The sequence below is a fragment of the Sminthopsis crassicaudata genome, chromosome 4 (assembly GCF_048593235.1).
Source record: "Sminthopsis crassicaudata isolate SCR6 chromosome 4, ASM4859323v1, whole genome shotgun sequence".
NCBI classification, from domain to species: Eukaryota; Metazoa; Chordata; class Mammalia; order Dasyuromorphia; family Dasyuridae; genus Sminthopsis; species Sminthopsis crassicaudata.
In genome coordinates, this window is record NC_133620.1 from 468,134,504 (window position 1) to 468,150,970 (window position 16,467).

Genomic DNA, 16,467 nt, shown 5'->3' on the forward strand with positions numbered 1-16,467 from the left:
AGGACATGGTCTTTGTTGATTCCTTCTGTTTCAATGGTATTGGCTGTTTTATTGATGGTGATATAGATATATTATTTATATATATAATGTTCAGTATCTATGGTCTTTTTTTCTTTATCTTTCCTCATATGAAAAGAAAGGAGAAGTCATGTCCACGACCATCTTTGCTGATCCCATAACTGATTCCCAACCCAGTACTTCAAATAAGGATATAAGTGAATTGGAGGTAAAGTAGTTTTCCTCAAAACATCCATTTTTAATTTATAAACCATTTTCTCTTATTTCTATTTTAAAATAAATGTCAGTTTGTTTTGTTTTTATATCAGCTTCATCTCTTTTGTAAAATGAGCTTGTTTTACCAGAATTTAGAATTTGTCCCTACTATTGTTCCCCCTCCAAATATTTCATTTTTACATTTCTTTTCTAATTTATTGTATTATCTGGTATCTTCCCATCATTTCCAGCAATGTTTAAAATTATGTTTCTGGAATATTTTTATCTTTCAAATTTTTTACATTATACATTTTCATCAGATTTATTCCGTTGATTTAATCACTATTTCTATTTAGAGGTAGCAGTGGAAATGGGAGCAAAGATAGCATTTCTAAGATGTCCTTATAAACTGTGCCTGCAATGCCTTAGATAGGATATAAAGTCAAGATTTATGGAAAAAAGTAGAATGAAAGAAGGGATAGAACTACTGCCAGGATGGAGAAGACAAGGACAAAATGTGACAGAAGCCAGAAACTTTCCAATAGTGATTTTGTTTCTGATTTTCTGCCAAAGAAAATTATCTGTGAATGGTAATGATTAAACAAAAATGGCTAAGAGAACTGAAGTCCAAGAAAAGTCAAACAATAATCAGTATGCTCTTGACGTTCAGTTGAGAATTAAAGTCCACGAGTATAAATAAACTGGATCTCATGATACAAAAAGGGCAAGTAGATAGGATTATTGAGTTACTATTAGTTGTCTTTTAAAAGACAGTGGAGATACATATACATATACAAAAGCATAGATGAGCAGATGTCTATCAATCTCTTGTCCATAAAGAATTGGTTAGTGAACACTTACCAAAGGAAGTAATGATCACACAGCACTCACATAATTTCATCACAAACAATGCCAGACAGATATTCCTAATTTTCTTTTTAAAATATCATTCTCAATTGCAAATAAAAAAAAAGTTCAACATTCATTTTTTTTAAATTTTGATTTCCAGATTCTCTCCCGAAGTTCCTTTCCATACTTTCCCCATACATGTGCAGTGATGAAAAACATATTTCTATGTGAGTCATTATCACAAAAAGTCAGTATCGTGTTATATTACTCATGTTGCAAAAGAAAACACAAACCAAAGAAGAAAAATAAGAATAGTTTTTTTTAAACCTATACTTCCATCTGTATCCACACTTTATTAGTTCTTTCTCTGAAAGTGAATAATTTTCATCATAAGTTTTTCATCATATGTTTTTCACCATAAGTCCTTTGTAATTGGCTTAGATAATGGTATTGCTGAAAATGGGTAAATCATTCAAATTTGATCATTGTAAAACATTTCTGTTATTATATCCAATCTTTTCCTGGTTTGGCTCACTTCAGTTTGCATCAATCCATGTAAGTCTTTCCAAGTCTTTCTGAAAGCATCTTGATTATCATTTCTTATAGCACAATTGTAGTCCATCACAGTCATATATCACAACTTGTTCAGATATTCCCCAATTGATGGGCATCCCTTCAATTTCCAATTCTTTGCTACCATATAGAGCTATTATAAATTGTTATACATATAGGACCTTTTTCTTTTTTATCTCTTTGGGATACAGACCTAATAATAGTATTGCTAGATAAAAGGATATGTGTGGGTTTTTAGCCCTTTGGGCAGAGTTTCAAATTGCTCTTCAGAATGATCAGACCACAATACTCAGCTAACAATTCACTGATGTCCCAGTTTTCCTATATACTCTCCACCATTTATCATTTTCCTATTGATCGTATTAACCAATCTGATGGGTGTGAGATGGTGCTCAGAGTTGTTGTAATTTGTATTTCTCTAATCAAAAAATGACTTAGAGCACTTCTTCATATGCCGAAGTCAGAGATGCTTGAGTTGTATTCTAGCTTCAAGTGCTCACCCACTGTATGAATCAGGGGAACTCACTTCATCTTTGACTCTCTGTTTTCTCATCAAATTTCCTCTCAGAGTTGTTGATAAGATCAAATGTAAAATTTGAAAAGCATCTCACAAAATTTAAAACATTATATGATTCTGGGCAGACTAAAAAAATCTATGAATTTCTTCCTGAAAGAATCTCCAAAAAAGAAAGTCCCAATAACATTATATATAAAATCTAGAGTTTTTCCAGAAAGAAGTAATTAAATTACTGGGAAGCCATAGTAGGAAATGCTCAAGGTGCAGCAACATTTACTATAAAGAGGAGATTTTAAAAGTAGGTGGTGAAGTGGATAGAATACCAGGCCAAGAGTCAGAAAGGCTCATCTTCCTGAGTTCAAATCAAGTCTCAAACACATATTAGCATTGTGACCCTGGGCAAGTCTAATAGGCTAAAACTCTGGAGAAATATACCTGATGGAAGGATTCTTACAACAAGATGTTAACTCAGTGGAACTGATAAGACAATGGTATTACTTAACCTCCACCCACCCCAGATCCAACCTTGTCTTCTTCCCTCACCATTTCCTTCCCAGTCCACCCATCTCTCCTCCTTATTTCAGAAAAAAATGTTTAAAAAGAGAGAATCAAAGGATTATAATCTAACAGGACACCTGATATTTGGAAATGGATGAATAGATTGTGGTATGTGACCAAAAACAATATTATTGTATGATAAGAAATGCAGAAAGGCATTATTTCAGAGAGTACTGAGTAGTAGGAAATGGTACAGAATGAAGTGAACAAACAAGAATTCTAAAGGGAAAACAAAATCTTGAAGACTCAGAGATCAACTATTGTGGTGTCCAGACTAGCTCTCTGGAGGATCTCAAGATCAGCCTGGTCTTAGTGGAGGAGGGAAGGAGGCAGGAGAGCCACCAGGATGGTCATAAATGGAGTGTCCTTATTTTCAGTCCTCTCAGCCCTTAAATACCTCAACATGATTTCATCATCACAGCGCACTGAGCATGTGCCAACTAGAGAACCATTACATCATCACATCACACTGAGCAAGTGCTAAGTAGAGTAGCATTAACATCACCACAGCTCCCTGAGCAAGTGCTAATTATAAGCACCCTGCCTCTTGCTATAAGTATCCCTTGCTTCAATAGAACACAGGTGGTCAAGCCCTCCTTGACTTCTCAGGAAGGGGGAGATGTACCAAAGGAAAGGAAGGTGGGGAGCTGAAGCAGACATTATCAGCAGGTTCCCTCTGGGCTGAAGGATCTTATTCCTCACCCAGAGTTCCCCCACTATCTGCAGCCCTCTACAAACTATGGTACAACATTACCTCTCCAAGAGAAATGATGAACTAGATATGCAAGAAGAGATCTATGTCATGGAGGCATGACCACTGTGGGGGTTCATTTTGCTTGACTGTGCTTATTTGTTATAAGGGGTTTTTCTCTCCTTTCTATTGTGGGGCTTTTGTTTTTGCATGGGGTAATGTGGTAGAAGGAGGGCTTAGCAATACTTATGCCAAAAAAGGAGACCATTATACCATGTTTTAAATGCACAAAAGAGAACACAGAAGAAAGCTCAAAAGAAGAACAAGGAAACAGGACATATTTGAAAGTAACATGTAGAAGTCATTTTTTTAAGCATGTGGAGATTTAAAGTTCTGTATGCGGTCTTCTTTTTTGGGCTACTGTGCATATGGAAATGTTCTTTTTTGTTATTCAGGTACAGAATAAGAAATTTTAATTTTAAAAAGAATGAATGAAAATTTTGAATCTTTTCTCTCTTAATTTTGCTTTAATGTTTGCTCTTCTACCACCACATTACTGTTTCCTGTTTCTGTCATTCTTTTTATGAATTAAATGATAAGATAGAAGTTAGTTTAGATGTCACATTATTTTCATTTTCTATTCACAGACAAAGCCAGTAAAAATATTTGATCTTCTTTCTCATTTTTCACTTTTTTGTATATCAGTGTTTTCTCTACACATGATGTGCAGCCTGTATATGTAATCTGAGCTTAAGCCAAGCATGGGAAGCAACTTGAAGAATCCCAGAAATCTAGTTGACACTTGTCATGGTTTCCAGTGGACCAAAGTCTTCTGGGGAAAGTGCATGAACATGGTCTTTGTTGATGCCTTCTGTTTCAGATGTATTGGCTGTTCTACTGGTGGTGATGTTTATTGTTTTCATATTTATGGTCTTTTTTCTCTATATCTTTCCTCAAAGGAGAAGAAAGAAGAAGAAGGCATCCCTGATGAAGAACCCAGTTCTTCAGCCAAGGATGCAAGTGAATTGGAGGTAAGATAGTTTTCCATGAAACATCCACTTTTAATTTATTAACCATTTCCTCTTATTTCTATTTTTAAAATAAATGTTGATACCTTCTGTTTTAAGATCAGCTTCATCTCTTTTGTAAAATAAGCTTATTTTATAGGAATTTAGAATCTGTCCCTTCTACTGTTCCCCTCTAAATTATATGTTTCATTTTTGCATTTCTTCTCCAATTTATTTTGGTTTTTGCTATTCTCCCATCATTTCCAGTAATGTTTAAAATTATGCTTCTGGAATATTTTTATCTGTCAAATTTTTTACGTTATGTGTTTCATCAGATTTTTCCCATTAATTTAATCACCATTTCTATTTAGAGGTAGCAGTGGAAATGGGAGCAAAAATGGCATTTCTAAGATGTCCTTATAAACTGTGGCTGCAATGCCTTAGATAGGACATAAAGTTAAGTGGGAGATTTATGGGAAAAAAAGTAGAATCAAAGAAGGGATAGAACTAATGTGGAACCAAGTAACCTAATGAGACCCAGGAAAATCCTATTGAGACCTTTTGTGGTCTCTAGTGGACCATTCTCTTTTAGGAAAAGTGCTTCACCAAACCAGAGGATGTTTTGTCCTTTGCTTCCATTCTATTTCAGTTGTATTGGCTACAGATGGTAATATTTATTCTGTTCGATGCTTGTAATCTTTTTTTCTCTCTTTCCTCAAAGGAGAATGAAGAAGAAAAAGAAACCCCTTATTCAAGCTCTGATGATGCCGTAAAGAATGTTGAATCCGATTCTTCAATCAAAGATGCACATGAATTGGAGGTACAGTAGTGTGCCCTGAAGCTTCCCTTTTAAATTTCTTAATCATATTCTTTTTTCTATTTTTAAAATAAATGTTATCATTTTCTTTTGCTTTTATATCATTCAGATTTCTTTTATGAAATAAATTTATTTTAGAAATGTTTGTCCCTCCTATGGTCCCCCCCAATTTAATATATTTTAAGTTATATTTCTTAGCCAAATTATTTGATCCTCTGGCATTTTCCCATCATTCCTAGTCATTTTAAAAGTTGTGTTTTGTATTTTCCCATCATTCCTAGTCATTTTAAAAGTTGTGTTTTGTACATGATAGGTTTTGTCAGCTTTATTTCTTTAATCTAGTCACTGCTTAGCCACTGGTTTAATCATTGTTTAGAGGTCTCAGTGGAAATGGAAGCAAATACAATATTTCAAAGTTGAACTACTTGGAAATGTGTCAAGGGTTTTCCCCTCATATGGGGCTTGACATGATCGAGACAGGCATTCTCTGGTCTCTTCTCCATCTTTCTCCAAGGGAGATTTTGAGGGAAGGCAGAAAGTTGGGGTGGGGGGGGGACAGAAGCTTGGCCACTCCATTCTCCTCAGAGAGCTATAGACTAGAATTACATCCTTTCTGCTCCCTTAAAAACTGTTAGTCTAGGGCATATGGTTTTCCATTGCAAGCTAATTTCTAATCACTGTTCATTATGGGGAGAAGCTAGAGCCCAGCATTATTTATATCCAAGACATAACCCTTTTCCTATCAAATACCACTTCTAGAGTAAATACACATAGCAATAAGTAGGGAAACCCATTTATCCAGTTCAATTCAATTTAAAAAATATTCATTAAGCACCTATTATGTGTCAGGTACTGAGCTAAGCACTGAGGATACAAAAAGAGGCAAAAGACAGCCCCTGCCCTTCACTAGTTCATAATCTAATGATACACTATTCAAATAAATATGTCCTAATATAAAGGAAAACTAGGAAATGAATAATAGAGAGGACACACTGCAATTAAGAGATTGAGGATGGCTTTCCCTAAGAGGTGCTATTTTAGTTGGGACAAAAAGGAAGTCAGGGAGGTCTAGAATCAGAATAAAGGGTAGAAAGTATTCCAGGTGTGGAGAACAGCCAGAGAAAATGCCCAGATGTGTGGAACAACCAGGAGGCCAGTGTCACTGGACTGAAGAGTATGTGCTGGGGAGTCAGTTGTAAGAAAATTGGAAACGTAAGATGGGCCAGGTAATAAAGGGCTTTGGATGCCTAATCGAGCATTTTATAATTGCTCTTAGAGGAAATAGGGAAGCACTAGAGTTTATTGAATGGGGTTCTGGAAGAAGAGTTTGCTGTGATTGGTCCTGTGCTTTAGGAAAATCACTTTGATGATTGAATGGGGGATGGATTGAAGGGGGAAAGACTTGAGGTAGAAAGACTATGCTTCCCTCCCACTCCCCAGAAGTTATTGCAATAGTCTGAGTATGAAAAGATGAGGTCCTACATTAGGTAATGGCAGGGCCAGAGGCTAGAAGAGGACATATTCGCGAGATGTTGCAAAGTTTAAATCACAACTGCTTGTTATAGGGTATGAGAGAGTCAAAGGTGACATGAGCCATTTTGATAGTCAAACAGAAATCAAAGAGAGTAAATATGGAAGAATATATAACAGATAATAGAGACTGAAGAAGCTCGCCCATTGGGAGCCAAGGCAATACAATTCAACCAAGAGTAAGTCACAGATCTTACCTGAGGGGAAGCTCCGATGCAGCAAGTTGGAGACTGAGACACGATGGAGACTGTCAACTCCTCTCATGCTGGCTCCTTCCCAGAACCTGAAGTAGAGTTGGCAAAACTCAAAGCTAAAAACTAAAAATACCCATATAGATTCTACAGAATTGAAAAAAACCCTCAAAAAACCTGAGGAAACTGAAATCTATCATACTTTATAAAACTCTGCCCCATTTCCCAGTATACAAGGAGAATTGATCTCCCCCCAGTAGGCAGAGTCAAATATTAATGAGTTTAGGGCTTAAGGTTACATTTCTCCATTGGATTCTCTTTATAATTCCTTGTAAAGATAAATTTGGGCAAGTTCAAAACTTGTATATAAAGTATAAATACAAGAATTAGCTCTTTAAAACAATAAGAGTGGTTTTTCTCACCTTCCGGGAAACTAATCTTTAGTAATGTTAAAATTAAAATAAAACAAGCTACATAAACAAAGAGTATATATGTTACTCAACAAAGCATTATCTGGGTGTATCCCAGGATATCACTCAAATAAAGGCTTTAAAGATAATGGTCTTTAGTCATTAAGCATAGGCTTTGAAGGCATATTTACCCAGATACCCATCCTTAAAGGTAGATGCTAACTTGTTATCAATTAACTAGGACAGTATTCTGTCCACATTCTGATGTGGATTTTTACCCCCACCTCTGCATGAAGTTCTGTGAGTCCAGATGGAATAGATCTATAAGGAACTGATGATGAAGTTGCTGTAACGATCCTTCTTGGGATACAGAACTATAGGTCCAGAGCAATAGGCAATATTGACAGATTTGTGGAAAACAGTGGAATAATTTCTCAGGATGGGGGAAAAAAAGATAAAACATGACAGAAGTCAGAAACGTTCAACTAACTGTTTCATTTTCCTCCTTCCCCAAAATATTGGAGAACTGTCTATAACAGAAAAAATGGCTAAAAGGAAATTGAAATCTAAGAAAATATGAAAATTGTGCTCTTGACTTTCAATGTCAATATTTTAAGTCAGCAGGTCTAAATGAAACATATCTCAGGGTCACAGAAAGAAGAGATAGATGTGATCACTGAGCTGCTATCAATTCTTTTGAAAAATTATGGAGATACATACTTGTTGTTCAATGATTCAGTCATGTCCAACTCTTAATGACTCCATGGATCACCTGCCCATGGGGTTTCCTTGGCAAAGATACTGCCATTTTCCAGTTTTATTCAAGCGGGAGTTAAGTGACTTGCCCAGGATCATCCAGCTAACAAACATCTTGAGTTCAGACTTGAACTCTGGTCTTTCTGGTCTTTCTGACTCCAGTACAGTACTTTTATTCACTGCAACACTAGCTGGCCTGGTTATACACACTACAGAAGAGAAAAATTTTCAATTTTTTTAATTGAAGGGAGGAAGATTGTGAATTAAAGGCCAATGATCTTGAATTTGATTCCTATTAAAATTCTAAAACCTATCAATATAGGGTTGGTTAGGGGCAACTAGGTGACACAGTAGATAGAGCACTAGCCCTGAAGTTAGGAGGACCCAAGTTCAAATCTGGTCTCAGACACTTAACACTTCCTAGCTGTGTGACCCTGGGCAAGTCACTTAACTTCAACCTGAATAAAACTGGAAAATGACCTTAGAAAAATTAAAATAAAATAAAATGAAGAATTGGTTAGTAAATGTATACAAACACAAAATCCCAGACAGGTTTTTCTAATTTTCTTTTTTTTCTTAATAGTAATTGGATGAATAAATCAAGAAAATATTATGGATACTTTAACTTGATTTGAGTAAATCATTTGACAGAGTGTCTCATGATATGCCTTACAACAAAGTAGTGGAGATGTTAGCTAGTCAATAGACAACTGGGTAAATGACCAAACCCTATTTCTATGGGAGATTTTACAGAGATCCTTAGAGGAGTGCCCACAAACATTTATGTTTGATCTGTGATATGTAATGTTCTTATCATTATTTGCATAAAACATTGATGGTATGCTAATCAAATCTGAAGATGACACAAACATAGAAGAGTAACTGGTCTATTGGATGCCAACATAAAAAAGAGAGAGAGAGAGAGAAAGAGGATTTATACATATGTATATGTACATATAAACAGAAACAGTCTCATTGATTTGTTTCTTCCAACGCCCCTCTGATGTAAGTGCTACAATTATACTCATTTTATTGATGAAACTTAAACTGAGAGATGCTAAATGACTTCTTCTGGCTCACATAGCTAGTAAGTATCTGAGGTAGGAAGTCAGGTCTTCCTGATTTCAAGTCTGACACTATATCTTCTATATTACCTAGAATCCAAAGCAGCAATCATATTTATTCCTTGATTTGCCTCTTCACCTCCATTTAAAATTAAAATAAATCAGAGCCAACTTAATTTAGATGACTGAAATGATTATTCAACTTCAAATTCTATGTTTAAGATCACTAGAGAAGGAAAGAAAAATCCATCTCCTTTAGACTCTGGTTTCATCTTAAATCTCTATCTCTTTTCTTACCTTCCACATTTATTGCAAAAATTTCTGATTCAAAAACACCATCCATTGTTTGAGGTCATTTTTCACACTTATATTTTAACTAAATAATCCCCTTTTCTTAAAAAAAATAAAATAAAAGTGATACCTCATATTGAAATTTCTGAATTTAAAGCTGAATTGAGTGGGCAGACTCAATGTCCTATTAATATTTATATGGATCTAATAGCTAAAATATAATATTGCTTGTAGAAAGCACCACAAAATATCAAATTGGCCATATGGTAGAAAGAGCTCTGGATGTGGAGGAGATCTGACATGTACTAGACATTTGACCCTGAACAAGGCATTCAAACTCTTTAACACTGAAATTTCTTATTATGATATTTAAAACTCAAATTTTTCATTATGACATAGCTATGAAAATTTTACTGCCTATTGCACAAGAAAATTGCAAGCCACCGAGATCTCACACTTCTGCTTCGGCAAAAACTTGAAATTCCAGATTTTTTGAAAGATCAAAAATTCCAGTGAGAATCAAGAATAAGTTGTATGTTCCATTGCAGAAATTAAGAAATTAAGAAAAACGAAAAGCCTACAAGCCATAGGAAAGGGGACACCTACAAAGTCAGGCAAACAAACTAGCATCCTCCCTATATAGCCAAATATGAGTCAGGGTCACATATAGCCTAGGTGTAGATGCAGCAAGAGTGAAAGTTCACCCCAAGAAACTCCAAGGTGGTCTCCAGAGTGAGGACCTTAAAAGCCATGGGAAGAACCATGGACCACTATAGTATATCACTGCTCATAATGATACAACCTAAGTGTCTCAGGACTCTAGGTAGCCAGATATCTGAAATTTCATGAAATACCTACATTTTTAGTGTTTAATTTAGATTAGTGTTCTGAACTTCAGATATCAAAGAGGTCCAACCATGGAAGATAGAAATCAGCACAAAAACCTAGGGGACCCAGTTTGAAACTGGGGAAAAACCCTAGTATTACACTAAGAAAATAAAGCTAAAGTGATGGATAAATTGAAGATCCCAGTGAATTCAAGAAAAATAATGGAAATCTCAAAATCCAAGTCAAAAATAACTAACAACTGTAAGAAGAGATTCAACGGGAAATGGATTTTTGCAAAGACTACTATAAACACCTAGAAAAAATGAAGCAAGAGATTTTTTTTTAAAAGAATGAAAAAAAAGCTCTGGAGAAAAGATTTAGAAGAATAATAGTTTAAAAGAAGAAGTGATAATTTCCCAAATATTAGAAACACTAAAAACTAAAATAGAGTAAAAAGAAATGAAGCAACAATAGAAAAGAAATATTGGAAGAAAAAATAGAAAATGTAAGATATCTGAGGAGTTTTTTTAACAGTTGAAAAACAGGTCAAGGAAAGATACTGGACAGATAAAAACCAGGAAATAACAAAAATCCTGGAAACTCACTACTTAAATCTCCTAGGATTTAGCTCAATGTATCCCAGGTATGGATAATATATATCACTCAAACTAACAAGTCCAAGCAATGTCATAAATTTTAAAAGCATTTTACCCAGAGACCTCTCAAAAAACATTAGAGAATGATAGCAAGTTGTGATCCACTGCATAGGATAGAATTGTAAATCCACATTCTCAATTTATACCATCACTTCTTCATGAAGTCTTATGAATCCAGGTAGAATAGATTATAAGAAATTGATGATGAAACCATTGTAACTCTCCTTGGGTGCTATAATTATGGCTTCAAGGTCTTAGGAAATAAGGGTTTGAACTCAAATAACAGATTTGTGGAAAAGAACAGAATCCCCCCAAAAAGGATAGAATCATAGCTTAGTGTAGAGAAGACAATGATAAAGCATAAAAGAGAGAAGTCAGAAGCTTTAAGCTATTGTTTTATTTCCATTTTTCTACCAAAGAAAATTATTGGTATGTTATATACAACAGAAGGAAATAACTAATAGGAAGTTATAACCAAAGAAAATTAAAGTGATGACACATGTGCTCTTGAATTGCAATTGGGAGTTCAAATAAGCAGGTCTAAATGAACCATATCCAAGGTACAGAACGAAGAGGTATAAAGTTGATTGTTGAGCTATTATCAGTTATCTTTTTTAAAATTGTGGAGGAATAAGGTTCAAACTTCAGAACAATAAAGGAGCAAATGTTTCACTTTTCAAAAAGAGAGTAAATTCTGTGAATTAAAGACCAATGACCAATTTGATTCTTTTCAAAAACTATATTGTTAAAAAAGTTGATTAGTGAACATTACAAAAATACATAGAGCTCATATGATTTCATCACAAATGTCTCAGACAGATATTCCTATTTCTTTTTTATAATTATTGGATTAATTAATCAAGGAGATATTATGGATAGTTTATCTTGACTTGAGAGAATCATTTGACAAAATCATTCATATCCTTGACAAGATGATTGCAATGCCTAATATTTATGTCTTTCACTATGTTCAACACTGTACTAAATGCTTTACAATTATCTCATTTCATCGTCATGAAAGCTTGCAAACTATATAAGATTATAATCCCCATTTTACAGAAAAGGAAACTGAGTCAAATCAATGTTATATAATTTACCTAAGATTATACAACAAACTGAGGCCAGATTCAAACTCAAGTTTTCTTGACTCCAGTGCCTGGAGTTTTGTCCAATGCACAAGCTAACCACTTCAAAGATGGAAGAGCTATGAGCAGATATCAGTAGACAATTGTGTGAATAGCCAAACACAACCCATAAATGGTTCTTGGTTGTTTTATACAAAAGTCCTTTGTAGAATGTTTAGAGATCTATGTTTGACCCTCTCTATGTAAAATTGTTATCAGTGAGTTGGATAAAAGCGTGGATTAAAGATGACACAAAGTTAGAAGAGGTAATTAATCTGTTGGATGTCAAAATGGAAAAAAAAAGATTTGTTTATCCTCTTGAATATTTGATCAATTGTATTAAAATCATATTTTATGCTTATATATCCAAATTCTTAAATTTGGGTGCAAAAAAAAATCAACTTCTCAAGTCAAAAAAGAGAAAAGTAGGTCTAGATAGCAAATATTTTTAAAAATATTTAGGAGTTTGGTTTTATGACCAGCTCTATATATGACCTGGCAGGGACACTGGGGTAGCCTGGACATAGCTTGTTTTTAATGGGCCTCTGCTATCTATCAGTGATTACTTCCCTTTCTAATTGCTTAAGTCATTCTTTTGATATTGCACCCTGGAATTTTTCAAACAAACTTGGGTAAACTTACTGCTCTATAGTTCAAAGAATTGACATTGGTCTTCTTTTGAAAAACTGGGGCAGCGAGATGGTGCTGGTCCTGAAGTCAGGAGAACCTGAGTTCAAATCTGACCTTGAACATGTTACACTTAATAGCTGTGTGATCCAGAGCAAGTCACTTAATCCCAATTGCCTTTGCCTGTTTATTAAGTCTTTTCACTGTTATTCTATACTCAATAACCATTCAGAGAACTCCAACAATCATGTCCACAAATTCTTTCAATGCTATGGGATGCAGGTAGCTGTTGAGAGCAGCTGAGTTCTCATTTTCCATTTCCTCATATCTCTTGGCTTTCAGTTTCCTGTTAATCATTTTTGTTTCATCTGTACCAATCTAAATATAATTGTCCTTGGAACTGAGTCTTCCTGACTTTGGGGGAGAGGGCTAGGAGATTGATCCATTTTCCTCCATCTAATAATAATATCAACAACAACTAACATTTATATAGTATTTTAAGGTTTTCCAAACGCTTTACATACATCACTTGGTTCATTCCTCCCAACAATCCTGTGACATAGGTGGTATTATTCCCATTTTCCAAGGGAAGAAATTTAAGCTGAAAGAGGGTAAGTGACTTCTCAAAACCACACAGCTAATAAGTATCTAGGAAGATTTTGAATTCACATTTTCTTAACTTCAAGACTGAAACTCTATTCACTATCACATAGAATCCCAAATTATAGTCCAATCTCTTTCTTGATCCCTTTTCTTGGCCTTTATCTAAAATTAAAATAAATCAGAGTGAAAACTTAATTTAGACAAATGAAATATCTCCCAACTTCAAATTCTATATTTAAGGTTACTAGGAAAGGAAAGAAAAATCCATCTAATGCAGTCCCAAGCCTTGAGGAAGGGGGTTGTTTGTTTGTTTGGGGGGTAGGTTTTGTTTTGGGGTTTTTTTTTTGTCTTTTACCTCAGGATTTTTTTTATCTTTTACATTAACTGCAAAAATACTCAAGAATTCAAGAACTCTATCATCCTCCCTGCTCAAAGTTATCTTTCTTACTTTTAACTAAAACATCTCCTTCTCTTAAAAGTAAAAAAAAAAAAAAAAACCAAAACCAAAACCAAAACCAAAACAAAAAAACAGTAAAGTGATATTCACTATCATAACTTCTAGATTTCACATTCTTTGAGGGCAGACTCAGTGTCCTATTAATTTTTACTGGACCCCCAGTACCTAATAACTTTACTTACAGTATGTGCTAAAAAAAAAAAAAAAAAGTTAAGTTGATCGTATCATATATTGTCTGAAGAACTCTAGATATGAAGGAGATCTGACATGTACCAGCCATTCAGTCTCTAATACTCAGGGGTTTGGGGGGGTTTTTTTGGCTGAGGCAATTGGGGTTAAGTGACTTGCCCAGGGTCACACAGCCAGGAAGTGTTAAGTGTCTGAGACCAGATTTGAACTCAGGTCCTCCTGACTTCAGGGCTAGTGCTTTATCCACTGCGCCACCTAGCTGCCCCTCAATTTTTTCATTATAACATTATATGAAAATTTTATTGTCTATATCACAAGGATATCGCAAAGTACTCAAGTCTCACATCCCTATTCCAGCAAAAACCCTGAAATATTCTCCAAACCCATTATTGATCAGGAAATCACAGTGATAATCTTTCAGTGAAGAAATAGTAGAAAAAGGGAAATTTCAGCCAGAAGCCCACAGGCAATAAGAAAAGGGACAACCACAAGGTCAGTGAAGAAACAAACAAGCTAGCATGTTCCTGCTATAACTAAACATGGGCTAGAGACACATGTACCTTATATCTGATTGCATTAAGTATGGAGGCTCTTCTCAAGAAAGTCCCCTGGTGGTCCTTAGGTGAAGATCTTAAGAAGTCCCAGAGAATATTATGGATTACCATACCATAGTATTTTGCTGACTTGCTAGAGCCTAAAAGCACTGGGCCTCCAAGGGGCCTAATACTTTGTCCTGCGATTCCACAGACCACCATAAAAATCTAATTCTCCAAACTTTGAATATCCAGGAGGGTCCAATCCTGGAAGGCAGAAGTCCAGGGTACCCAGGTGAAAAATTAGCAGAACCCAGAATTCCACTTAAGGAACTAAAAAGGTATGAGTAAAAGAAAATCACAAACCAATTTTTAAAATCCTCACAAACCTAGAGATTACTACCTTCTCCCTTACTCCCAAGATGCCAAGGATAACTATAACAACTGCAAGAAGAGATTCAAAGGGGAAATGTGTGTCTCTCTCTCTCTCTCTCTCTCTCTCTCTCTCTCTCTCTCTCTCTCTCTCTCTCTCTCTCTCTCTCTCTCTGTCTCTCTCTCTCTCTCTCTTTCTCTTTCTCTCTCTCTCTCTCTTCTCTTCTCTTCTCTTCTCTTCTCTTTCTCTCTCTCTTCTCTCTCTCTCTTCTCTCTCTCTCTTCTCTCTCTCTTCTCTTCTCTTTCTCTCTCTCTCTTCTCTCTCTCTCTCTTCTCTCTCTCTCTCTTCTCTTCTCTTTCTCTCTCTCTCTTCTCTCTCTCTCTTCTCTCTCTCTTCTCTCTCTCTCTCTCTCTCTCTCTCTCTCTCTCTCCTCTTCTCTTTCTCTCTCTTCTCTCTCTCTCTCTCTTCTCTCTCTCTCTCTTCTCTTCTCTTTCTCTCTCTCTCTTCTCTCTCTCTCTCTTCTCTCTCTCTCTCTCTCTCTCTCTCTCTCTCTCTCTCTCTCTCTCTCTCTCTCTCTCTCTCTCTCTCACCACACACACACACACACACACACACACACACAAACTATATGAATATATAGAAGAAATAAAGCAAGAAAAATTTTACATGGAATTAAAATCCACAAAGAAGAGATTTGGAGAGAGAATAAATAGCTTAGAGGAGTAAATGATATTACCTCAATACTAGAAAACCTGAAAGCTAAAATAGAGTAAAAAGAAAATAAGTGCCAGAGAAAATTGAAATATTAGGGCAAAAGTCAAAGATTAAAAGGAAAATAAAAAATTTGAAGAAATCTAGTGTCTTCAAAATTAATTTGAGAAACAGGCCAAGGAAAGATCATTGGACAGAGTAAAATCATATTTTTAAAAAATCCTGGGCACTCACTATATTTCAAGAAATCATATATATAAACTTTTCAGTTCTATTAGGACTAGTTGCTGTAATGGATATAAAATGGGACCTAGAGTCAGGAAGGCCTGAATTCAATTCTAGCCTAAGACACTTAGCATTTGCTAGACAAATTAATTTAACTTTTGCAAACCTTAAATTTCCACATAATTATGTGAAGATTTTAAAAATCTACCATCTCTTGAAAGAAATCTTAATAAAAGAGTACCAAGAATGTCATAGATAACATTCAAAAGCATCAGTAAAATATTTAAGCCACTATATAAAAGGAATTCAACTACTGGAAACCTTAGGACACCCCAAATCTGAGAACTTCTACCATAACAAAAAGAGATCTTGGAATATAATATTCTAAATGCCAATAGATACAGTCCTTTCAAGGATTTCTAAGAAAATGTCAGACTTAAATAGAAATTTTAAAATGTAAACAAAACAGCTATGGATTGTGTGATGAAGTATCCCCTTAAGGCATGAAGAAATAGATGTCCCTTCAAAACTTAATATAGTCAAAAGGTATTAGAAAGTTAAATAAGAAAGTCGGAGACTAGCAATGGACGAAGTTTGTTCTGGGAGATTGGAGAGGGAAATGGAAGGGAAAGATAAAGGAGTATACTAATGAAGAAAGGAGAAAGAAAGTGTAT

General features: G+C 35.1%; 1 protein-coding gene across 1 annotated transcript in view; it reads left to right on the plus strand.

The window, feature by feature from the left end:
• The window catches only part of DGKG (diacylglycerol kinase gamma), a 213,458-nt gene that overhangs the window by 61,419 nt on the left and 135,572 nt on the right, over positions 1–16,467 (plus strand). Inside the window, exons 15-17 of the mRNA XM_074264238.1 lie at positions 137–226; positions 4,361–4,432; positions 5,130–5,228. Coding sequence (XP_074120339.1) covers positions 137–226; positions 4,361–4,432; positions 5,130–5,228 — 261 coding nt within the window. The remainder of the gene's footprint in view (positions 1–136; positions 227–4,360; positions 4,433–5,129; positions 5,229–16,467) is intronic.